This window comes from Rhipicephalus microplus, chromosome 6 (genome assembly GCF_043290135.1).
Source record: "Rhipicephalus microplus isolate Deutch F79 chromosome 6, USDA_Rmic, whole genome shotgun sequence".
Classification (NCBI taxonomy): Eukaryota; Metazoa; Arthropoda; class Arachnida; order Ixodida; family Ixodidae; genus Rhipicephalus; species Rhipicephalus microplus.
Genome location: NC_134705.1, coordinates 189,009,138 through 189,035,407, shown reverse-complemented (window position 1 = coordinate 189,035,407; position 26,270 = coordinate 189,009,138). Strand labels below are relative to the sequence as shown.

At 50.0% G+C, this 26,270-nt stretch overlaps 1 protein-coding gene and 1 long non-coding RNA gene across 5 annotated transcripts in view; both read left to right on the top strand.

Moving 5' to 3' along the window:
- LOC119183249 (neprilysin-1) overlaps window positions 1-25,224 on the top strand; it is a 45,841-nt gene extending 20,617 nt beyond the window's left edge. For 3 of the 4 annotated variants that reach the window (XM_075867279.1, XM_075867281.1, XM_075867278.1), the window contains 3 exons: window positions 16,260-16,489; window positions 19,666-19,809; window positions 24,368-25,224. In XM_075867279.1, the coding sequence (XP_075723394.1) occupies window positions 16,260-16,489; window positions 19,666-19,809; window positions 24,368-24,706 (713 nt within the window). In that variant the 3' untranslated portion in view covers window positions 24,707-25,224. The remainder of the gene's footprint in view (window positions 1-16,259; window positions 16,490-19,665; window positions 19,810-24,367) is intronic. The other variant, XM_075867280.1, reaches the window with a different exon arrangement.
- On the top strand, window positions 9,036-12,547 carry LOC142765742 (uncharacterized). The gene is made up of 2 exons (XR_012884380.1): window positions 9,036-9,594; window positions 10,577-12,547. It is a non-coding gene; the product is annotated as an uncharacterized LOC142765742 (long non-coding RNA).
- Window positions 25,225-26,270: the final 1,046 nt, after the last annotated feature.

The window sequence follows — 26,270 nt, the reverse complement described above, 5'->3', positions numbered from 1 at the left end:
GTATTCAGAAACCTGACGTTTTTGATGGTTTTGGGTGGAGTATAAAAAAAAAAACGCCGACCGGCGCGCAACGCGTTGCACAGTGACAGCTAAACAGATCGGCCTTTCAGAGTCATTTTTATATCCTTTTAAACACTTTCGGAGCCTTTTTTAAAACACTCTTGGTTACGGACACCGGTGGCGCCGGCGGCAGAAAATTACGGCGCATGCGGCCTTGTTGAGAACTCATAACAGCTTTCACTGTGAAAGAGCGCTTTTGTTTGTCTAGTATTCTGCTATGGCGAAGAGTAGCTGTTTAGTATTCTGCTATCGCGGAGTAGCTGTCTATTATTCCGCTAAGGTGAAGGAGTTGATGTCTAGTATTCCGCTATGGCGAAGGAGTAGCTGTCTAGTCCTCTATGGCGAAGAAGTAGCGGTCTAGTATTCCGCTGTAGCTGTCTAGTATTCCGCTATGGCGAAGGAGTAGCTGTCTAGTATTCCGCTATGGCGAAGGAGTAGCTGTCTAGTATATCGCTATGGCGAAGGAGTAGCTGTCTAGTATTCCGCTATGGCGAAGGAGTAGCTGTCCAGTATTCCGTTATGGCGAAGGAGAAGCTGTCTAGTATTCCGCTATGGCGAAGGAGTAGCTGTCTAGTATTCCGCTATGGTGAAGGAGTAGCTGTCTAGCATTCCGCTATGGCGAAGGAGTAGCTGTCTAGCATTCCGCTATGGCGAAGGAGTAGCTGTCTAGTATTCCGCTATGGCAGAGTAGCTGTCTAGTATTCCGCTATGGTGAAGGAGTAGATGTCTAGTATTCCGCTGTGGTGAAGGAGTAGCTGTCTAGTATTCCGCTATGGCGAAGGAGTACCGTAATATCGGCTAGCCTAGAATTAGCATTCATGGTCTCACCCTTTGTGATCTACGGCATCAAACGACGCCCTGGCCTCGACAACTCAAAACGAAAGTGAAAAAAAAAAATTGTGTTTAGAAAAAGTTAATTTCGACTACAGTACGTCACAAACAATTCGAAGCGGTGTCTTTACAACGAATCATGGCCCGTACTGAACACACACACCACGAATGTTTACAACGAATGTTCGACGCTTTAGCGCACGGTGTACTGTACTATGGGAGAGCAATGAACTGTTTCAGATAGTCTACAAATGCGTTTGTTAAAAAGTACTTAGTTAACAATTTAGAGTACTTGGTTCTCTAACATGGGAAAGCTTAAAGTCGTCCCGTGGGCCCCACATTTCACGAAGCCCTGTTTTGCGCACGAAATCTCCCGCAGACGGTTGTGCCAATGAAGCCAAAGCACTGCGTACCACATCTACTTTGAGCAATCCTGAAAAACTTCCATACTTAATCTGGTTGTACTGCACGGTTATTCCGCTTCACATGGTAGTTTTACTTTGGAACTTACTCTATAAAAAGTACTGCAAACAGTAAATTACATTTCAATTTCGTTCTTTATCCAAACTGCATCGACGTATAGCAAAGGTCAGGTAGGGAGCCCTTCAAATACGTGCTACGAATTTTCTGCCCAGCAAGCTTTCAGTCAAAAAATACTGAAAGCCGTACAAATAATTCAATGAATGAAAAATAACAGCATATCCACGGAGCGAATGATGATGAGTGCGGCGAAGCGCCCGTCAGTCAGTCCATGCGTCTGTCCGTCTGTGCTTCCGTTCGTCCTTGCTTCTATCCATCCATGCTTCCGTCCATGCGCTCATTCGTCTGTCCGTCCATTCGTCGGTTCGTTCATGCGTTCGTCTGCCCGTGCGTCCGTCCATGCGTGCGTGCGTCCATCCGTGCGTTCGTCAGTGCGTGCGTTCATCCGTCTGTCTGTGTGTTCGTCTAGCCGTGCGTCCGGGCTTTCGTCCGTGCATATGTCCATCCGTCCGTGCTTTCGTCTGTACGTGTGTCCGTCCGTCCGTCTGTCCGTCCGTCTATCCGTGCCCTCATTTGTCTTTCTGTCCGTATGACTGTCTGTCCATCCGTCCATCCATCTAGTGAACACTCCAATTACCACCATATCGCAATCATATACAAGGACCACCATCCAGCGGACATTCCAAGGACTAAACTTGACGTGGCTACCTACTACTACTATAACTACTTATACTAATACTAATACTATGACTACTACTACTACTACTACTACTACTACTGCTACTACATACATCGTGGACGCACGACTCACGGCTTAAGGAACTTCACCCTGAAAAAATAAGTGGTTACACACAAATTAATTAGCCACCATTGTACACATAGCATGCACACGAGAAGGAAGGTGGGGGAATGGCTGCCCTTAGTCACCAAAGGAGGGACACAGTCAATCCCATACGTTGGCATAATAGGAAATGAGGGGTGCTACAACGTGGGGGTGGTGTGGGGGGCGTAAAGTCAGCCCAGAGTCCGCCAAAGCATTGAAGGACTCTGGTCAGTCCCATGCATTGGCATATAGAGAGGCGGCGCTGAAACGAACCTTCGTCCCCCTCGGAGAGGAGTTCTGCGCGCGCCATTTATTGTCTATGTAACACACGTTCAACGATTGGAAGTTGGTACGATTGGAGGTTGGTACGGTTGGGGGTTGGTACGATTGGAGGTTGGTACGATTAGAAGTTGGCACGGTTGGAGGTTGGTACGCATCGGTAAATGAGCGCGCACCACGCGTTCTCCCCCACGGGAAGAGTCGCTACTTGGTGACAGCACAAAAAGCCAAGTGTTTGCTGTATGATGGCGCCATCTGTAGGCGCTGTTGTGAGGCCCTCGCTAAAGTGCCTCGATGCGCTCGTTAGCCATCGCAGTTCGTGTTTAGATTGTCTGTGCCGTAGCTGGCGCCATCTATGAAGGATAAATAAAAAAAAACGAGAAACGCGCAATCTATGTCTTTCGAGTTTCGGGAAGTGACATCGCCAATTGTTGTGAACCTTAGGCATCAACTATTTCAGCATGGCTAGTGAAAAAAAGAAATGGTGAATCGACACAAATGTCATGCTGTCGAATCTGACCCTAAAGTGAATAGAAGCATCTGTTTGGAGTTGACGCTCTACGGTGTGCATTACGGTCATGCGATAGATTCAAAGTGAACGGCAAGTGACTCTTTGCAGTGCGGCCCTCCTTCTCGGGCACGCGCATGCGCAAATCTCCGCCGGTATACTGCACTCTAAAAAGTTTTCCGGAGGAATTGCGCAGTTACGCCGAAAAAAAGCTTTTTGCTCCTCCAAAATACGGAGTGTGCGCAAAAGATTGCACATGGCACAGCAAAGAAAGGCATTTTTTTCCTTGTGGAGTAGAACGTCCCGTTTTTCGGAGTAACTGCAAGCATGTTCGCGCCGTGTGCAAACGACGCATCGGTGCCTACAGAAGCCTGTTTCTGCTGACTGACCGAATCGCCACGAGTTCGAGTCCCGTGTGTTTGCTGCAAATTTTCCGAAATTTATTATGAATGTGATGCTTGCACATCGATTGTACGTCTAAACCAAATGCCTGCTCACACATCGAAAGGCTGGTTAAGTAAACCGAGCCTGATTTTTCTTTTGCGCAAATTAACTGTTGCTCTCCTTTGATGAGATACAGCGAAAGCGTGGTTACACCTTCGCATTTACTCCCAAAATGGTGCAATGGTTGTGGCAAGGTCTAAAGGAGCAACTACTCTACAGGAGCAACCTTGATACTCTCATTCCTCCTCAACTTCTTAGAGTGTGTAGTTTGCAAAGAATTTTGCGTCTAGTGAAATATCGTACGGACTGATGCATTCTGTTGAAAAGCACCCATGTTTACGTCTTTCTTCTCCCCCTCCCCCTCCTTTGCTTGGTAGTGTTTGCTGTCGGACATAAAGGTTGCTGGCACGAGCAGCCAGACAGGGACGAAAAAAAAACTCCCAAGCATTTCCCCGAGGGTGAATATGGTTAAGTGCGAATGCACGGGGTGATGCTATGAGGGTATTTATTAATTCGCACTATTATATTTATTAATCACAACATGGTGTCTTTATGGTGTAATGGTTCCTGGGAATCGCAATTTGATCACACGGGGGAGTTTACGTTAAGTCACTGGCGAATGCCAACGGATTTTAACTTTACGCCCCCTCATAGCATGCGAGCCCCGGTCGCGCAAAGTCCAGGGCTCGCACCCTCTCCCGCGCGGCACGTTCACTGGCTCTAACGGCTTCGGGAAGGTCCACTCGCCGTTGACGATTGCGAGCGGCGTCTTGACGCCGGCCTTCATCGCCCTTCTCCGCCTGACGCTTGCGTTGTCGTTCCGCTTCTTGAGCCGCGTTCGCAGCTCGATGTTGACGCCTCATATCGGCCTCGCGAGCGCGAAGTTCAGCATCCTCTGCACGCTTCGCCCGCTTGTCCTCGGCCTCGCGAGCGCGCAGTTCGGCATCCGCTGCACGCTTCGCCCGCTTACGTTCGGTCTCACGAGCCCTTCGCAGCGCCGCCTTGTCTTCCAACGTCGGCGAAACCACCGCGGTACTGTTACCTCCAACGACGGGTGCAGTGCTGGCATTCGGTTGTACTGCATTCGTTGTTGATGGTAGCGTTGCCAAGGGACATCCATCGCACGACCCGCTCTCGACGGGAGATTGAGAGAGAAGGCGGGCGCGCGAGAGAGAGGGGTGCGCGCGCAGCTGCAGCGAGTGAGGAGAGTGGAGGAGCAAGCGTCAAGACACCGCTCGCAATCGTCAACGGCGAGTGGACGTTCCCGAAGCCGTTCGAGCCGGTGAACGTGCCGCGCGGGAGAGGGTGCGAGCCCTGGACTTTGCTCGTCCGGACGCGCGTTTCAAACGCGACTTTGTGGATCGCAGCTTCGGTCACAGCTGCGCCGTGTGTGACTGGCTGAGGTTCGATAACAACCTGAGCTGCATTTCCGGCGTGAGGAACGAGACCAACAGGTTGAACGCGTTGCGGGTTCTTTGGAACGAGTTCGGAAGACGGTCGGGCGAACACCGATGCGACGACATAGATGTGCAAGACCCTCATAGCATCACCCTGTGCATTCACACTTAACCATGTTCACCCTCGGGGAAATGCTTGGGTTTTTCTTTTAAAGATAGATAGAAGACTGCGGACGCCGCCGACAGCGGTGGATGGTTTGGGGTCGCTTATAAAGTTTATTCACACTTAAAAAAAAACTCAGACGCGGACAAGCAATTGTCCGCGCCTGTGTTTTGTTTGTTTCGTGCTAGTCTTATTTGAGCCATTAGTAGTCATTGTGCAAGTACAGCGAATACGACTGGAGGAATATTCACGGTAGCTATAGACCCTTTCACAAACACAAACTCTTGATGACTCCTGGTCTTGTTCACCGATGTGCCTGAATAGCATAGGCGGGTGAAAGGGTCTGTCACCGATGTCCGAATGAATGTAGTCAAGGCAAGGTTCAAATTTTAAGAAAAACTGTATTGTGCTAAGTTACAGGTGAATCGGCAGTGGTTACATGTATAAGGAAACTGGGCTCGGTGCAGGAGCTCGATCGGATACGTCCGACGCCACTTGCGTCTCGGCTCGCTCTGCGATGCGTTGCTCTGCGGTCCCGGCTCGAATCTCGACTCGTTCTCCTCTCTCTGGCGATGCGTTGCTATGCGGTCTCGCTCGAAGGCTCACTTTTTGTTTTTTGAATGTTCGTTGAACCAATGGGCAACCGCGTCGAGTGGACGCGCTCAGGGCTCCGAGTCCACGTTAACGCAGTGCAGCGTTTCCCGAGCAAGCACGGAGACGCTGCCGGAGAAGGAGGCGCTGCCGGAGAATGAAACGCTGCCGGAGAATTCAGCTGTGCGAACTCGAGTGCCGCTGACACGGCCCTCCCGAAAATTGCGCCTGTCCTCAGGCGTGCGTGTCGTTAGATGGCGATGGTTCCGTAACTTCTATATGGACTCCCGCGCACGCGGGCCTTGCCGGTAACGAGGCGGCTCACGCCAGCGCCCGAGGATTTACGTTCCGGGCGCAGGCGCTGGAAGAGCCAGGCCCCGTTTCGACAACGGCACCGTTTGCTGCGCGGGATCGCCTTTTAACATTTCACGACATCTGTAGTCACTACCGCCTTGGTCGTTTATCCTTACCGCCGCTAACGTCGAAATCCATACGAAGGCGCGAAGTACTGTGGCGACAGCTGCAGACTCACACCTTTCCTTCTCCTTACATTCTTCACCTCATGTACCCTTCTCTTTACCCGTCCTCCTCCTGTAAATATTGCTCCGCACAGAAAGCAAATCTTAATCATATCATGTGGGGGTGCCCTAAGCACCCCCCTCCACCGTCCCTTCGAAAATTAATTAGTAATGAGGAGCAGTGGGAGGCTGCCATGCGCAGCTTGAAACCCGACGTCCAGGAGGCCATCCTGGGTTGGGCAGAGAGGGTTGCGGAGGACTATCGAGCGTAGCAATCTCTCCTCATCTCTCTTCCATTGCACCTTTCCTTTACAAAGGAAAAATAAAGTTTATACCTACCTACCTCTAGGAGCGGCTCCTTATATCTACGAAGCTGCTCCACGTTGACGATTTTTGGTTGATCATGCCCGGTGTGTGGGGTACTTTGGATCTCGGCCCTGTTTCCTCCCACGAGGGCCGTTATCTCGAACGGACCTTCATAGCGAGGGTCTAATGTGCCTCGAGCGCTCAACTCAAGCAGGACGAGGTCCCCCGTTATGAACCTCGGAGTTCGCCGCTTCTTGTCGTATCGGACCGTTGTTTTGCGCTGACTCTGCAGTAGCCTCTCTTGTCTCCGCGCGTCCCCTTGCCAAGTCGTGTAGTCTGAGACTCGTCGATGTCTCCCTTCTTGTTTAGCGGACCCATGTGATCCAGGGATATCACCGCGTTTGGCTCAGTAGGAATATCACGTGGGATGAGGCAACCTTCATTCCGTGTCGTGCGGGCGTTGATAGTCTGGCACGTGTGGCAGGAGTCAACATAGTCACGTATGTCTTTTCTCATCGATGGCCACCAGTACTTTCGCTGGATCAGGTCTCTTGTCTTCTCGACGCCTAGGTGGCCGTTGTTGTCGTGGAAAACGATCATCACACTGCTTCGGAGGGCAGCGGGAATGATCACCCTCCGACGGACCCATCCTCCCTCGAGAGATTTCTTCACCAGTATGTCGTTTTCGATCTCGTTGAGCTTGCGATAGTCGTGTACCATTCTTCGTGGAGTCGTCGGGTGGTGCGGTTGGTCGACGACTATCGTTGGAGCACTGTACTCGCTTTCGCTCGGCCTTATGATGCCCTTGGAGAGGTAGTCATTCACCTGTTCTCGGATGAACTTGCGATCATCCGGTGAGCACCTGTACGGCCTCGATGACACTGGTATATTGTCTCTGTGTTCGATGCTGTGCTCGGTGTGAGGACACACTCCCAAAGTGTTGCCTTTGGAAGTGAACGCTTGGTGATGCCTTAACAGAATTGCGCGAAGTTGTTCCCTCTCTGCCTCGGTGGCATCCTTCGTTACCTTCCGTGTGGCGTCTTCGACTAGACTCGTGAAGTCTTCGTCGGGTGCGGGACATTTCGTGTTGAGGCGCACGTACCCTTCGTCTTCGGAAGCACTCTCGTCCGATATCCGGCAGAACGTCGCAATAAGCGTTTCCCCGGTGCGGTGTGGTGTGCCTTGTTTCGGGGGTGGCACTTCGGACGATGAAAATTTTCCGGAGGGCTCGACTGGAACGATAGTCACATCGTTTGACGTGTGAAACGTTACGTCGACGTTCGCGACTCGTCGCCAGTCTGATCCCAGAATCAGGTCGATGCCGCTGGGCAATTCCGTTACCACGACGTCCTCAAGTCGCACATTCGTGGTGCCCAGTGTCACATCAAGCGTTGCAGCGAGAGTTGGGCATATGCTGCGGTTGAGAACTTCAATGTTCTCGTGCGATACCCATGCGTGCGTGGGAATGTCGTCCGTCAAGGCATTGGCACTCATGATGGATAAGTTGGCGCCACTGTCAATGCACACGCAGACGGGTCGGTTGTTAGCAGTACCGGACACTATTGGTAATGTGCCGCCCATCGAATGCAAAAAACAGTTCGCTTGCCTAGGTGACGTAGTCCCTGTTTCGTGGCTGCTATTGTCCCTCTTCGCTCGTTTCTCGTCCGCTCTGATCGTTGCTGGCGTTTTCGGCTTTCTGCAATCACGGGACAGGTGACCGATGTCGCCGCAGTTGAAGCACGAACGAGCAGAGATGGGCCGCGGGTGTGGAGCTCCCGAGAAATCGCTGCGCGGGTTGGCTTTCGGCAAGTTGGCAGAGCTGCTGGCTGGCACCCGCTGGTTCGAACCCTGACCACGGCTTGCTGTAGACGATGGCGGTTTCTTGTCGTTCTCGGCACACACGGTCGTGCGACGCCTCGCGTCGAGCAAAGCCGCTCTGTCAATGAGTTCGGTTACTGTGCCACACAGCTGCGCTGCGAGTGGGTTGGCCCACACTCTAAGCCAAAAATGGCCAAAATGGTAGCAACGGCTGTTTTTACTCCTTCAGACTGACTGTTACTCTCCGAAAAGACCAAGCGGAACAAGATGGCGGGCTTGTTCGAGAATGGGGGAGCAACTGTATTCATCTCAAGTTTGTAAGGGAGCAACGGAAGGAGGAACCGCTGTAAATGCTCTCGTCACGCAACGGTTACTCCCCGACAGAACACCGCACACAAATATGAATGCCGCCCACATTGATATTCATGGGCCAGATTATTGCTTGTTCTGTGTGCCAAACTTCACCAAACCAAAACAGTGATTTATTTTAGCATCCGTAGATAATAAGATAGCAGCGCTGGCTGAACACAGAAGGCCTGAGAATACAGTACGGCAAATACCTAACACACGCAGCAGCAGAATGGAGAGTTGGCACGTCAAAGCGGACCGAACGCCGAAACACGTGCAAAACAACGATAAAAAAGCCTAGACACGCGGTTCGTCCGCGAAGTAAGGGCGTCAAAGTCGATCAAGCACCGAAACACGTGCATAAGGAGCCCCCCCCCCCCCTTCCCCCGCCCAAATATATAGGAGAAGAAAAAAAAAAAGCGGACCCAGACGCGCTTTTCATCAGCCATACACTTAGTAGCACGCTTCACCGTGTAGTTTGAGGGCAGAATGACAAATCTGCGCCATCTGCGCCCGCACGACAAGTGTGGCGCTAGTGTAGCAAACGATGTAAGTTACAAAGTAATTTTTATTCAGTGTTTATGTTGACTAGCACTAAATAAAAATTACACTCAACTTTTTATATTTATTTATGAGTTTTAGTGTACCTCAGTTTTTTTTATAATTGTATTAGGAGAACACACTGAAATTATTGCGCTGACGCCTGTGCTGCCACTGCTCGACGTTTTTTTTTTTTTTTTCGGTGCAACTAGGTTCGCGTTCGCACTACTTACTCATTTTCATATGGTCTGCGGTTGGCGAGCGCATGGACGTGCGAGCTGTGAGCTATGTTTTGATCGTGTGTGTGTGTCGCAGATTTGCGTTTCTACTTATTCGTGATGAAGGTTAGTGTATATTTATCTTTATGGAGCGCGAAGTAGTTGTGAATTTTGCTGCTGGGTGGAACAAACACATCGTAAACACGTCTTCAGCTATCTGCAAGCCTGTTCGCTCGTCGGACAAAGGACTGTGCATGCATCAGCGTGCAGGTGAGTGGCATTTCCAGCAACATTTAATGCTCTTACAATACATTGTTGAGTGGTTGCGCTATTGAAAGAGAAATGATTTGCTCTTATTCACCGTATCCATTGCTAGCCGTATCGGACTAAATTACCTCTATTACCGCCTGCATACCCTCTTGCTTCCCCTGTCACCACTGCAGTGCCAGTGTACTTTTGCAGTTAAAAGTTCATTTCCGCAACACTACCTCGCTTGAAAAAACATTGGGGCGGGGTTGTAGCTGCATTCATACTGGCACTTTTCTACCATTGGCTTTATGTAATGTTAACGGCTGAGTGTTGGGGCCTTGGGCCGCATTTTTTAGAGATGTAAAGTGTATGTAAATCAGTAAGTAAACAAATCATTGTCGCATCACTTCACTGGCATAGCTAGGCGGTTGCGCACAGAATTTTTTTAGGCCGGGCGTAGGGAGCCCAAATTGACGACCATATTCGCTTGCCGGGCCTATTCAGATAAGCGGACCCCCCCCCCCCCCCTCCCCGCACGCCTAAAAAAAAAATCTGCCCACATCACTGCGTCACTTGCTTCACCTCTGCGCTGAACGTACTATTTTATAAGCGCACCATCAAGCGAGCAGTTTACATGTTCTGTGTACATATTGACAGAACACTTGGAGGAGGAATGACCCAAATCTTTCAGATTTCTTTAGTGACGCAAAACCTTAGCAAAACTGAATATTGTAAAAGACAATCATAAATGCTGTATGTTCTCGTTAGCGCTGTCATTATTCTGCATCATGAAATCTTTATGCGCTGTGAAAACTTGGCATGCCGTTGAAGTCACATATCGACGTTAATACCAATCGACGAAAATTTCGACAACCTCAATAACGCCGTTTGGGATTTGCCGCATGCACATAATTAGGCTGATTCCCACTTGGCTGTTCTTAACCCGACTTCACTGCTACCAAATGAAACAATATTTGATGCATGTCTTATACTTTTTTTTCAGGGATATGACACAAATTTGGTTATACTGCAGATAAAGATGCTCCCAACGATGCTAAAGTACAGAAAGCAAGTGAATTTTGGCAAGTGCAGACTTTTTGTACTACGTATATGAAAGCATCGCTTTTTAGGGGCAAACTGTGCATGTGTTGGCCAGAGAATAGTTCATCATGCCACATGGTTACACTGGCACTGACAATTCGACATGGCTCCGCTGGCCCGTGTGTGTGCTCACACTGTTACCGTTAAGATAAAATGTTTTTGTTTTCATTGCAGGGATTGCTGTTTGTACTAAAAAGCCAACTGCCAAGATTTGTTTACGCTGGTACTCCTAAAAGTATGCTTTCCCTATTTACATGGATTTTGGCTTGCACAAAGCATAACACTTGGGCCTAGATTCACAAAGCTGTCCATGCGCAGGCCTTCATAACAGCGTTTCTTGACTTGCCTTTACCCTGTTTTCTGCAGATGTTTCGTGGGTTTAAAAGTGCCACAGCATGTTGACCTCCCCCACTCTGAAATATTCCCGTTCAAAGTTCCGCAAGAGTGGGCTTAACTTTCTTGTGCACCTCATTGCTAGTCCAAGATACTGAAGTGTTATGCTCTTACTAGAGGTGGCAGTGTTTCTAATTTTTGTATTTCCATCACATTGACCAAGTATGCGATCTTGGCTTGACTGGTAGCACATCCTCAACAAATGTCTTTGTGGCACATGTAGAAGGCAGTACAAAATAAATAGGCAGACATTCACACCGGGAGCTAACTTCTAATAATGCTTTTTTTTTTTGGAAACCATGGTGTGCTTATTCCAATTTGTCTAACAAGCAGTAACCTGTTTGGCTGTGAACCAACAAGACGTTGAGCTAATAAAAGCTTCACATCTTGTTGCTCTCAAATATATATGTTTTGGCAAGCTATCTGTGACACTGTCAAACAAAGAATCAGAATATCTGTGCATGCCTTAAGATATATTGATATATTGCTTCGTTTACATATCTCGTGGCTGTGACTCGTCAACCGAGTGAACAAATGCACCCTAGTTTTCTAAATTTAAAGCATTTTTTGAAGGTAGCACGGTCTACATTTGTCTATAGTTTTGTCCAGCCGTTTGCGTCAGGTACAAAGAAATATACTGAAGATTATCATGTAGCCTCTGCAAATGGTTGCTTTCAAGCAGGCTTTGCATGCCTGGCTTGTGCCTACAGGTATTGCACAATTCAAGACGCAGCAGCGTATGATAGAACAGTAGAATTGAGAGCAACTATGTGCACGAGCTAAATAAGTATTTTAACATGAGCGGACAGTACGTGTTATTTGCCACACACATGACCTCATTTAGAATGCCCATTGGTGAATGGGCTCATAGAAATGTCACTCAGCTGTGTATAGGAAACAAGTTAACTGAACCTAAGGGTATCTTTAACTGCTACAAATATGCCTTGTTGAGGTGCTGCACATTTTCTTCCAGAATATTGCTGTCTGAGACATCATGTGAAGAGCGTCTACCACATCAGCATTTATATGGCTTGCCAAGTAACGTTTGGCCGAACCTTCCTTTTTTTCACATTTCGTTTTGCAGTAGACATCCTAGAATGTAAGCGCTGCTGCAGTGTGTGTGACTCATTGTTATGAATTGATTCTGGCATGTTTAACCTCACACTTCTATTTTTTTTCTTGCAGCAATGAGATGCTTCAAATATGCCTGCGGTGACGTTCTGCTGCGCTAGCGTGATGGAAACACCAGCTGCGAAACTTGAGTTCTTCAGAATTGGAGAAGTTGCCCTTCTCTCACCAATGATGACACAGACTGCCCTATGCTAGAAATTCAAGATTGTTTTTCCACGGATGACGCAGAAAACCTTTGATGTATTATGGTGTTTGTTTAGTGCTGGCTGTGGTGTGGCGAAGTCTACTTTTACGTGTGGCCACACGTCGCCTCATAAAAAGAACAATAAAGCATTTATTTTCCTTTCAATATTGTCCACTTTTTGTGTTAGAAGCACCCAAACAGTGCTCTTCCAAGGAGCTCTCGCCATGTGTTAAGCGTGTGACAAGCATACTCGAGATAAATACTCTTTTCCCCAAGGAGTAACTGGAAGCATGTGCAGTTGGTTTTCAGAGAGTAACTGCGAACACGTGGGAGGAACGGTAAAGAGTAACTGTTGCTCTTAGAAGAGCAACTGGTGGGAGTAATGGTTGTCGGCAGGGAGCAACTGGTGGGAGTAACTGTTGGTCTGCAGGGAGGAACTGGAGGGAGTAACTGTTCATCCCCCGAAGGAGGAACTGAAAGGAGAGCAACGGTTCCTCCCTCTGCAGTTACTCCTTTTAGGAGAGTAATGGGAGTGGCAATGCAATTGCTCCCTGAAAGGAGCAACCCCTATACCCCTGTTGCTCCGTTTTGGCTTAGAGTGCATGTGTCGTCCTCTATGCCACTGACAATGAGGGAAATACGTTCTTCCTCTGCTAAACGGTACGGCGCCTTGTTCAGAATGGCGTTCTTCGAGTACATGTACTCGACGATGGTCTCGTGGCTCTGAAGGCGTCGCTTCGTCTGCAGTTCGAGGAACTCCTGCATTGTCAGCTTTCGTTTGAAACGGAGAATGAGCGCTTCCTTCCATTGCTCCCAGGTGTCATACTGTGAGCCGTAGGCGCTGTGCCAATCCTTGGCAGATCCCGTCAAGCGGCTTGCTGCTGTCACCAACGTCAGCGATGGCGTCCAGTGGGCGAGCGCTGCGATTCTCTCCACTTGCGTAATCCATTCGTGAGTACTTTGTTGCGGCGTCCCATCGAACAAGGGGATTGAGGATGACGTGTCGCTTGTGGAATGAATCTGGATCGGGCTCGTCGTCGATGGACCTCTCGACAGCATGTTGGCGAGCAGGGCTTGTGTGTTCACGAGCGCGGTGAGGATCTGGGCCATGGAAGGTTCTCCCTCGTGCGTTGAAACGGTCGGCGCGGCGGGGCGTGCCGCGTCTTGGTTGGTGCGGTCGTTCAGTGACGGTGGCCGCGTCGAACCCGAGGACATCGTTATGTCAGCAGGGACGGAATGGTGCAGCCCGAGGGTTGGAGTCGTCACCCATTCCGTTGGCAGTGAAGCGTTCTGATGGGCTTCGTGCAATGTCTCACGTTCACTCGTGGTCGCACGGTTAAGCTGGGCTCGCAGGCTGCTCAGTTCAGCGCAAAGCCTCGCGTTGTCGGCGGACAGTGTCTCCAGGTGCGCCTGCCTGTCGTCGTCGTAGGCAGCCTGGTCCTTCGTTGACGAGTCCGTCGGCTCTAGGGCTTGGCGAGTGATGTTGTCGCGGATGATTCTTGCGATGAGCTCGTCCTTTCGTCCGGAGCACCGTAGACCTCGTGCTCTCATCTCGTCGACGAGTTGCTTTTTCGTTACATTGGCCATCCTGCTGTGGTCGAGGGTCGTGAACACGCTTTCGACGATGGTCGTTTCGGAGTCCCGAGACGATGTACGGCGTGGCGTCGCTCCTTCTCGTGGCGTCGTTTCCTCCTCCGCATGCAGCTCGGTCGATTCACATCCTGTCGGCTGTGCCATGTCAGCGATGTCCGAATGAATGTAGTCAAGGCAAGGTTCAAATTTTAAGAAAAACTGTATTGTGCTAAGTTACAGGTGAATCGGCAGTGGTTACATGTATAAGGAAACTGGACTCGGTGCAGGAGCTCGATCGGATACGTCCGACGCCACTCGCGTCTCGGCTCGCTCTGCGATGCGTTGCTCTGCGGTCCCGGCTCGAATCTCGGCTCGTTCTCCTCTCTCTGGCGATGCGTTGCTATGCGGTCTCGCTCGAAGGCTCACTTTTTGTTTTAAATGCGGAGCATCTAATACTCGAGGCTTGTAGTGCGGCGCCGTCCGCAAGTTTCCTCCTCCTTCTTCCACCATCTGTGCATTCCTTCCTCCTCTCCACACCGCGCGCGCTTCTCTCCTCCACCATCTGTGCATCCTTCCTCCTCTACACACCACGTGTGCTTCTCCTCTTCACGAACATTCGCCAGCTGTATGATGATGCGCGCATGCGCCGTCGCGCTTCGAGAACATCGGCAGCTGACGCGCGCGCATGCGCCGTCGCGCTTCTCCCCTTCGATAACCTTCGAGTACATTCTCCATCTTACGTGCGCGCATGCGCCGTCGCGCTTCGAGAACATCGTCAGCTGACGCGCGCGCATGTGCCGTTGCACCTCTCCCCCTTCTCGAACATTCGACAGCTGGCGCGCGCATGCGCCGTCGCGCCGTCGCCCACCATCCGTGCCGCGCGCGCTTCTCCCCTTCGAGAACAATCTACAATTCTCCAGATTCTCCAGCGGACGCGCATGCGCCGTCGTTCTTCGCGAACATTCGACAGCTGACGCGCGCATGCGCCGTCGCGCTTCGAGAACATTCAACAGCTGACAGCGCATGCGCCGTCGCGCTGTATTGATAGTCAAGGTCGGCGCTCGCTCGCTCAGTTGCCGCTTGTCGGTTGGTTTGTACGGCGCGTCGACGTCCGAGGTCGCGGTGAAATGAATGCCAACGTATTCACAAACACAATGATCGACGTCCCTTCGACCAGCGCCGCCCTTTCGCGTACGTGTCGTACGTGTTCACTCATTTAACACCCCCTCCTACAACCACGTTAACCAATTTAGCCATCGACCCAAGTAAGTCGCAATTTAACACCCCATTTCACAACCACGTTAACCGATTTAGCCATCGACCCAAGTAAGTCGCAATTTAACACCCCGTTAACCAATTATATGCTCCGCATCCTCCTCAGTGTTCCCTCGAGGGAAGCTGCGGGCAATCTTTTTTGAATGTTCGTTGAACCAATGGGCAACCGCGTCGAGTGGACGCGCTCAGGGCTCGGAGTCCACGTTAACGCAATGCAGCGTTTCCCGAGCAAGCACGGAGACGCTGCCGGAGAAGGAGGCGCTGCTGGAGATTGAAACGCTGCCGGAGAATTCAGCTGTGCGAACTCGAGTGCCGCTGACAGGTCTCTAGCTACCGTGAATATTCCTCCAGTCATATTCGCTGTACCAGCACAATGACTACTAATGGCGTTTAGAAAAAAAGGTTTAACGATTTACAGTACTTGATACTGTACTATGGGAGAGCTTAAAGCCGTCCCGTCAAACAACCGGAGTACTCATTGCTAGCACCCAGCGGATACTGATGGCTCAGCACGAAACAAACAAAACACAGATGCGGACAATTGCTTGTGGGCATAGGTGGGCAAGAGGAGCGTTAAAAAATAGCCCTCTAATTTTCTACACTTTCCTTCCATCACTTGGCAAAATATATTCAAATACATATTCTTTTGAGCTACGTAGAAACCACAAGAGATTACCTTAAACATTACGCACGTTCTTTTTATCTGGAAAACTAATAAAAGACTTTCTCACCTTTGAAAAAACGTGAAAACGTCCTTTCAGTTCCGACGTTACGAGCTGGTGAATGAGGTAACCGGAAGTTTTTTTGGGGCACAACGCTTTCAATCTTGAAACCGTCTATGCGCACGCAATCATTTTGTGTGGTTTGCCAGGGAGTGAACACTGCTTGCGGACTCTAAGCGAAAAAAAAAAAACCTGCAATTTTTCGAGTTTCGTAAATTTGAGCGCCTGACGTAAACGGATATCAGAGTGGCCGACTATCAACGGTATAATGCTATTATTTTTTCGTATTTAACCTCCTGCGCACACAGCGACGTTTCCGGACGCTGGGCCTGGTTTTGTGACGCCTTACCTGGAGATGCACAGACACCTGACCAGCCAAACTTTTTCGACCAACGAAACTGAGAACTTCACCACCGGTCACGCCAATGCCTTCTACTCGGCCGGCCAGAACAGCATGACGATTTTGGGCGGAATAGTGCAGCCGCCCATGTACTTTCCCGACGGGACGGCAGCTCTGAACTACGGAGGCCTGGGCCAGGTACGCTAAAAAGGGGTTAATCGTCGCCGTTTATCGACCGTTAAAAGGAGATAAACAATGACTTGGTTTATAGTGGCAAACTGCACTCTCGGAGCTTTAATGACACATCTTTGACTGTCATAAGTTCATTATCAGCGGACAAAATCAATGCCGAAGGATCACTTTTCAATCTCGCCCCGAAATCTCCGCGCGTGACGTAACTGGTCCCAAAATATATCTTTTTGCATTTTCATGGCATAGTTTCAATGAAATCTTGCCCAACTTCGTATACTAGTTCCATCACACCCACAGATGACAATGTACTTCCTTTATACCAAGTAAGAACCCAGCCGACGCCTTCAAAACTTACTACGTCACAGTGCTTGGTACGGAATTCTCACGATGACGTATATCACGCATTTTCTCACTTGCCAAGCATCATGTCGCGGTAAAAGTTGTGTTTTCAGGATTGTGAAATTGTTATTCGCTAATATGCGAAAAATTGTTTTGATCATTAGTGTCCCTTCAAAGGCCCTTTTTAGGGTTGCATGAAGAAAAAAAGCCTGCAAAAGCACGGGACAAGACGCAGACACCTTTAAGTAACAAGAATCAGCTGGTCCCCAGATAAAAACTCTTCCGTCTTTTTAAGAGATTGCAAGGGAGGGAGTAGGTGAACAACAGCATCAATCATAGCATGGTGATTATTACACGACGGTAAAAAAAGACTGGCCTTGTGAAAAGGCCGTTTGAAATAAAATTTAAAACAAACAGAGTGCAACACGTCGAACAAATGCTATCAATGCTGTTGCAAAAGGTGAGCACTGGTGGTATAGATGAAATAACACCGTAGTGGTGGCAAATGAAGGGGTCAAAAAAGATGAGTATGCGGCTACATTTAAATTCGGCGCCACTCCCTCCCCTGTTGAAGGGGGAGCGCGACGCTTAGTCTATACAAGCCACGCTGCACCGCTTACGTGAAGTCAGGCGTTGACGCTGACATTCCTTCTTTGACGACTTTCGGTGTGTTTAAGTACACGTTCAAGTGTGGGTGACGAATATGACGAATGAGACCACGTGTTGAATGTAATTTTTTTTAGCCGCTACGATGCTAGCGAATCAGAAAGCAAATGATTTCAGGGGCGAAGCTCCTTGTGGTGTCACCCGTTCACCTGCCGGGATCGTTTGTAACCACCGGTGGCACATACCCGAGAGAGCGGTCCTTAGAATGTCCGCTGGATGGCGGCACTTGTATGTGACGAATACATAGTGAAAAGATGTGAGATGGTGGTGCTTGAAGTGCTCACTAAATAAACGGACGGATTAATGGACATACAGATGAATGGGCGGACTGACGGACGCACGGACGGACGGAAACACAGACAGAGGGACGGCCGCAAGAACAGATGCAATGTCTGACACACGGATGGACGCATGGACGGGCGCAAACACGGACGGACTGACGAACGCTTCGCCCCACCAATCATCATTCACTCCGTGGATATGCTGTGATTTTTTTCCCTCCACTTTCTCGCGTCCATGCAGGTTAACGCTCATGATCGGAGTGCCCTATGCGCCGATAGCGACGTCGCCAAGATGTCGCTGCTGAAAAAAAAAATGGCAGCATATCCACGGGGTGAATGATGGAGAGTGGGGCGAAGCATTCGTCCGTCCATTCGTTCTTGCTCCCGTCCGTCCATGCGTCCGTCTGTGTGATCGCCCATGTGTCCATCCGCCCATCCATGCGCGCGTCTGTTCGTGCGTCCACACGTCCATCTGTGTGTCCGTCCCTATGTTCGTCCATGCATCCGCACCTGCGTCCGTCCATGCATCTGTCTCGTGTGTCCGTTCGTCCATCTAGTCAACACTCCAAGTACCACCATCTCGCATCTTTTCATCATATATTCCGCATATAAAAGCACCGCCATCCAGCGAACATTCCAAGGACTAAACGAGAGGTGGCACACGCACACTTTCTTACGGCTTGCGCTTCGTGCCTACTTTCCACCTTTAAGCATCTCGAGTATATGGTATATACTAGTTCACTGTATTCTTGGCACTGCGGCCGAACGCTCACTAAACCTTTCTAAAACCAAGGAGGTTACGCCCAGCGAGTATAATGTAGCAACCCTTTCTTATCAGATAGTACTCAATGTACATGCCAATGGCTGCTAATGGGGAATGAGAGACAGGAGAATTCGGCTTTTAGTTTACGCGCACGCTACGAATTTCCTATTGTTCAACAACGCACAGGAGAAATCTCCCACCGGCACCACCTTGCAGGTCAAAGCGTAAGACATGTTACGTACTACAATGAGGGACGAACGGGTGCCGCTTTAAGAAGCTTCACCCCTACCAAAAAAAAAAAAAAAAACAGCTGAGCGTTAAGGTGGTGTGCCAACAGCGGTAAACGATGGCGCACGTGGGAAATCTCGCACAAGGATCGTCAGTTTGGGACGTAACAGCTCTATAAGAACATTCATGACGTTGCTGTCACGCAGGTACTTGATTATATTGTCACAAACAGGTTCTCTAGCTCGTGGCGGGCGTTTCTGAAGCTATCTGAAGCTTTTGGTACCTGCACTGCATTGCAGAAGCACCGAAACAGAAATTTTGCACGTTGGTTTTTGTTGTTGTTTTAATAAGTAGCTTATGACTCACTCATCACAGCCGTGTACCTCATTTGCCAGAGTGCTGACCACTGTTTATTTAGAGATGCTTCACAGAGTGCCCAGAGCAGTTTAGGTTTCAAATAGCACCAAGCCAGGCAGGATCAGTCCGGCGGACAGGTAAACACGCTGCAGCTGCACACGTGACCACGCAAGACTGACGTGAACGCTAACACCGACAGTCAGCGCCCAGCTACCAAAACTTCTAGAACACTGTAGCCCCGCCAGAACACGCAAAGCCACGGGCACTTGCCAAGCAAACAGCCAACACAAGCTCGTGGCGTTGGTTTGTTTACACTCCCGGCCGCTTTGATGTTTGCGTTGTGAGGGGCTCCGTATTTCGCTCAGCCGCGTGGCGCGCGCTTTAAAGTTGATATTTAATATGTTCTAGGCTACGCTTGTCCTTCATATTTCGCAGATGTGTATGTTTTACCATAAATCTATATGCACTGTCGTCTCACTTTCAAAATTTTGTGCCATCGATGCTTTAATTACACTGTCACTCCCTGTATTCATCGGTGGTGCATGCAGATCATCGGTCATGAGATAATGCACGCCTACGACATCGATGGTATCACGTACGACGATACGGCCCACAGTGTCAAGTTCGGCAATACTTCGACCATGAGGGAATACGAGCGCAAGGTGCTGTGCCTCCGCAGTTCGTACGAAGCGGTGAGTGGAGTCACTTTAAGGTTGCAGAGTTGCGCATAACTTTTCCTTGCGCCTCTCGCGCCGCTATTCGGTGAGTGCTGTCACGCGGTGCAAAATAACGTCAAATGTTCAAATCTACGTGGCGAAGCCAACTTTATGTGCACGAGGGCACGGCTGCCCGCCAGGGGTGGTGCGAGGGTAAGGGCACGGGGGGATAGGAGCAACCCCCCCGCCCCAATTTAGTTATATCCCTTCATTCGACACCATTTTAACGCAATTAGACATGCTTTATTTGATATTTGGTGAATTACATGACGCAATACGAGCATTATTACATGACGCAATACGAGCATTGGTAGCACTCGTGTTGTCGCCAAAAGATGGTCTGCCCCGCCACGGTGGTCTAGTGGCTTAGGTACTCGGCTGCTAACCTGCAGGTTGCGGGATCGAATCCCAGCTGCGGCGGCTGCATTTCGGATGGAGGCGGAAAAGTTGTAGGCCCGTGTGCTCATATTTGGGTGCACGTTATAGAACCCCAGGTGGTCGAAATTTCCGGAGCCCACCACTACGGCGTCTCTCATAATCATATGGTTGTTTTGGGACATTAAACCCCACATATACATCAATCCATCCACAAGATGGTGTGTTATCGTGTTCCATAAGACATACAAGGCTTTCGCTTTGATTATTAGTGTGTGCACTGCAACAAAATGCGGGGTTCACCTGGCCATTCGAAATGGGTTTGAAGCTAATTTTCTGCGCCACTTTTTTTTCGAACAGTGCAGCAGTTTGAATGATGGTTAAAGACAAATGAGAATTTGTCATTGGGTGGCAGTGTAACCGCTGTTGCGACGCGCGCCTCCGACGACGTTACGAAGGGCGCCTCGAAATTTCACCGCTGCAACCACTGTTTCGAAAGACGGCGACGCCAACACGGTCCCGAAGGCGCCACTGCTCCGATCTCCGCCGACACGGTCACCAGCTGTTTGGTAGCGTAAATTTCTCAGCTCGCGACTGCTTCTGCGCAGAGCTGATAGACGAGCGGACGAGACGACGGTGAGTTAAACAAGGTTTATGTACAGCATATATATACAGAGGCGTTACAAATTCGACACTGGGGCCGACAGCTTAGAGACCCGAAGAGCCGAGCTCTCCTCTCTAACACATAGGTCTGCTCTCAAATGGGTCTGCTAACACATAGCTCAACTCTCTATCACATAGCTCTCTTCTCTGACACACATGTCTGCTCTCACATAGGTCAACTGCGACACACATGTCTGCTCTCACATAGGTCTGCTGCCAAAGGGGTCTGCTCTCGACGCGCCACAGGGCTTCTTTTATATGTCCCGGGTCCAACCCAAATGTCCAACCAGAAGCGCTGCTGGTCGCGAGGTCAGAATCCTCCAATGAGGTCGCCGCTGGGCCGCGTCCTTCTTTCTCATCGAATCTGGAGAGGCTGCGCTGCAGGTGGCTGCACCCAAGGACGAGTGACGTCGCCGCGCATTGCATCAGCCGCCAGACAGGAAGACGCCGGTTGTTTACTCGACGGGCTCGCGGCTGAGATGACTCACTGCACGTGCGCGCCAGAAAGGCGCCGTGGCGTGATGACGCCGTTGAGTTGTTGATCGCGTTAGGCTGGCTCGCGGGCTGGCCTTGACACAGATTGCCTTTTTCAGAGGCACGGACGTTCGCTGTGGACTCGCAGGCATAACACCGCACACGCAGGGATATTCTGTCGACAGCTGCCGATCAGCTGGCATCCTCGGCCAAAATGCATTCTGATTGTCGACTTTATGTGCGTGAATTTCCTTCAAACGCCCTTCAAGACTGCTTTTTCTTGCCTTCCGGCCAGGGAAGGAAAGATCGTGATCATGCTGGAAGCAATCGCATCGCGTTTCGTTGCAAATTACTGCGCAGATAAGCAAACTTTTTAGCTGTTGGATCGTAGCATGCATATCAAAGCTATGATGGTGGAATCGGTCCACCGCTACACAACTTGTTCACGGCGTTGTTTTTGTTCGCGGACGCCATTATTTCTGAGCTCCTGCATTTCCGTTGGAGGCGGAAATGTTGTAGGCCCGTGTGCTCAGATTTGGGTGCACATGAAAGAACACCGGGTGGTCGAAATTTCCGGAGCCCTCCACTACGGCGTCCTCATAATTATATCGTGGTTTTGGGACGTTAAACCCCACATATCAATCAATCAATCAATCAATCAATCGATCAATCAATCAATCAATCGTTGTCAGAAGTAAAGGAACACCATTCTACTGCCATTACTATGCGGCTGGATTGGTGAGTGTCTTCTCGTTTTCGTTCCAATTGGTACCTTGTTTTGCAGCTCGTCGCGACGTGTCATATGGAGCCGTGTGCTCGGCTTGCGTGAGCATGTACAGCGACAAGAGCTTGACCACGAAACGCGTGGAGTAATAAGTTTTGTACCGAACTTCTTGCATAGCTTTCTTTCACGACATTGCACCTGATGTTTTAGGGGCGAAACTTCTCATAACGGCACCCGTTCGTCCCCCGTAGTATGTAACAAGTATAACATTTTGACCTCCAAGGTGGTGCCGGTGAGAGACTTCTTCTGTGCGTTGTTGGACAATAAAAAAATAGTGCTCACTGTACATGTAAATGGCTGCTAATGGGGAATGAGAGACAGGAGCATTCGGCTTTTAGTTAACGCGCAGGCTGCGATCACTATTAGCAGCCATTGGCATGTGCATTGAGCACTATCTGACAAGAAAGGGTTGCTACGTTATAGTCGCTGGGTGTAACCTCCTTAGCTTTAGAAAGGTTTAGCGAGCGTTGAGCCGCAGTGCCATGGATACAATGAACTTGTATATAGCATGAATGAACTCGAGGTGGTTAAAAATTGGAAGCAGATACGAAGCGCGAGCCGTAAGAAAGCAAAAGCCGAATTCTCCGCCTCTCATTTCCCATTAGTAGCCATTGGCATGTACATTGAGCACTATCTGACGGAAAAAGTTTGCTACGTCATACTCGCTGGGCGTAACCTCCTTGGTTTTCGAAAGGTTTAGCGAGCTTTCGGCCGCAGTGCCATGAATACAGTGAACTAGTATATACCATGAACTCGAGGTGGTTAAAGGTGGGAAGTGGACCCGAAGCGCAAGCCGTAAAAAGTGTGCGTGTGCCACCTCTAGTTTAGTCCTTGGAATGTCCGCTGGATGGCGGTGTTTCTATATGGGGAATATATGATGAAAAGATGCGAGATGGTGGTAGTTGGAGTGTTGAATAGATGGACGAACGGACACATAGACAGAGTCATGGATGGGCGCATGAACGGATGCAGGCGCGGATGCATGGACGAACGCAGGGACGGACGCATGAACAGACGCACGCACGGACGGGCTGATGGACGCATGGACGGTCACACTGACGGACGAATGGACGGACGGAAGCAAGAACGAATGGACGGACGAATTCTTCGCCCCACTCTCCATCATTCACTCCGTGGATATGCTGCCATTTTTTCCACATTTTTGCATATTCGCATATATATAAAGCGCCATACTGCTAAAAAAAGTGGTGCTCTGGCATGCACAATATTTGGGCGGTAAAGTTTATTTACTCCGGTTCTATACGAATCGGAGGATAAAAGAAGGCACTCAAAACGAAAATTTTCGTATTTCTTGCGTCGTACGAAAGGCCAAGGCCTCACAAATCTGGAACATATACTGGTAAGGCTGACATAGCCTGAACATATACTGGTAAGCCCGATGTAGCCTGAACATATACTGGTAAGCCTGACATAGCCTGAACATATACTGGTAAGCCTGACATAGGCTGAACATATACTGGTAAGGCTGACATAGCATAACACAGCAAACCCTATAGCATGTCGTGAATATGCGGCTGTGGTGCTCAGCTGCCGGTCCGAAAGTCCCGGGTTCGATTCCTGCCGCGGATTTCGGTGGAGACGTAATAGTTTAGGCGCGTGTACTGTGTGGCATCGGTGCACGTTCAAGACCACCGAATGATGAAAATTTATGAGGCGTTCCACGACGGCGTTCTCTCATATTCACCGTGACTTCGGGACGTGAAACCTCAGATAGTATTTATTATTAAAACTAGCACGTTCATGGAAGCTAGTTTTGGTCCTTACGTCACAGCACGGTGCCGTGGGCTTCTCGTCGCGAGCTCGTGCAAAATATCGTGTCATTTCCAAGGCCATCTCGCAACGGGACTCCGTTACTGGAGTACAACCATTGGCCTGCGCAGAGTTCCCCATTAAGGGTTGGGGGCGAGTGTTTATCATCGAGTCCCCTTCTCTAATAGGTCAATGTATGGGGGACATTTTGCTTCCCCCTCTCAGTTCATTCCCACTTCCTCGACAAGCTTCGACACTTAGGAGGCGAGGTGTTTGAGGTTCGGAATGGGCACCCCTTGATGACTCGAGTGCATGGTGGCAGCGCTAAGGAAGAGCCGTTGTTCAGTGAAGAGACATCTTCAGACATCTTCCCGAGTCTAAGCTCGAACTTCAGTTTTTTTTTTCCCCACATCCAAACACGCTCTTTTCAACCCTCGGTCAAATAAAAGGTCTTTCCTTTCCTCGCAGGCCGAAAGCAGAGCGAGGCAGCTTAGCGAAGCCACCGACTCCGAAGGCTTCGCCGATTACTCGGGCATACAGCTGGCCTACGCGGCGTACCGCAGCCTGCCGACCGCGGAGCGGGACGCGACGCTGCCAGACGTGAACCTGAGCGCCGAGCAGACCTTCTTCGTGGCGCACTGCCTCAAGTGGTGCGACCTGATCGAGAAGCGTAAGCCGGGGGGCCGCTACTGGCCAGGCAGGTCGCGCTGCATCGTGCCGCTGCAGAACATGCCCGAGTTCGCCCGCGCCTTCGGATGCAAGGCCGGGGATCCGATGAACCCCTCGAAGAGATGCGACTTCTGGTAGAGAACGCCACGATGTGCGTTCACCGCACGCCTGCTATGCGTGCCTGCATTGCAGCTGCAGCGTACACGGTGCAATGATTGTCGGCCTTTATTGTTTATTATTTCTTCCTATGCTTATTTCTCTTGTTAATATTACATGTTCGTCGTATCGGCTCCTTTTGGCTTCCTGCTTCTTGGTCCTTTGTTTTGTATATGTCATGTATGCAATACTAATTGTTGGTCTTTTACGGCACGAAAACTTATGATTATGAAGGGTGTCTTATAGTGGGGAGCTCTGGAAGTTTTGAGCATGGGGTGTTCCTTAAAGGGCCCGTAAGCCACTTCCAATGTTTTTTTTTTTTTTTTTCAGACATTTCAAGTAAACGCGTGCATCGTGTGCAGAATGCCGTTGCGATCAACGATTCCGCACGTGGCAGCGCTACGAGCCGCCGGCGCACAACTCGTTCAAAAAAACAATCTCGCCTCCTTTCCAGGCCTTTCGGCCCTCCGCGTGACACGCCGTACCACTTCTCTGGCGCACCGAGTCAAATATGCTGTCGAGCAAGAGCATACAACTTCCGGTCAGTCTGCAAGCAGCTGTCCGCGCTGCTTGTCGTTCCTCGTGTTGCCTGCGTGCATGTAACACGTGCGGGGCACGGCGTGTCCCCGTCGGGTCAATCATGTTGGCAATCCTTCGAAGGAATGCACGCAATGCAGGTTCCATACCGGCACAATTACGGCAGCCACGGTTCGCCATCAAGCACGGAACTGACGGAGTTGACGGTGGGAGTCGCGGCAACCGAAAGTAGATGGCGTTTCAAGCAGCGTGTCAGCGATGACGTAAGCCACGCGAGAGTGGGAGGGGCGCTAGGCGAGAGGGCAAGGCAGCGTGGGATAGGATACCAGCGGAGGGAAGCGCAGGAAAGAGCGAAAAGTATGGTCGTCATGGTTTCGATCGTCTAACGCGTTTAACTCAGCTATTACTGCACCGTTTCTAAAAAATTCTCACGGCTCCGTGTTCGTCGTACACTCGTGCACAATTTCCCCACAACTGAACTGCGACTTCTGGGCGGTTTACAGGCCCTTGAAAGGGGTTCTGCAACACTTTTTGAGCATGGTCAGAAAACGCTACCAATCGGTAGTAGAAGCTACTGAGAACACGCTAGCCAAACGTTACAGCATAGCTCTCGGTCTGGGATTCACAATAAGTAATCAGTCAGCTAAAAATTGATTTCTCTTCACTCGACAAATGACGGAAGACGCTCAAAAATGACCCGTAGTTTACCATCTCTCAGCCATTTTCTGATTTGAACATGGCGCGCCCTGTTGTCACAAAGGTCGCCACGAGAGGCCGCCACTTGTCCTTGCGTGCAAGCGTGCGCGCGTGATCACACTGAGAAAGTTGCGTATTCGAAGAAAAAAAAAAGAAAGAAAAAAGTGCTCAAGGTCACGACGCGCACGTGACGTTTTTCGTTTGCCGCTCTAATTCCTCCCTGCTTAGCTTCCAGCGCTTTCGTCGGAACGAGAGAAATAGAGAATGCAATAGCAGCGTGTGACAAATCTTTGTAACTCCGCTCATACAGGAC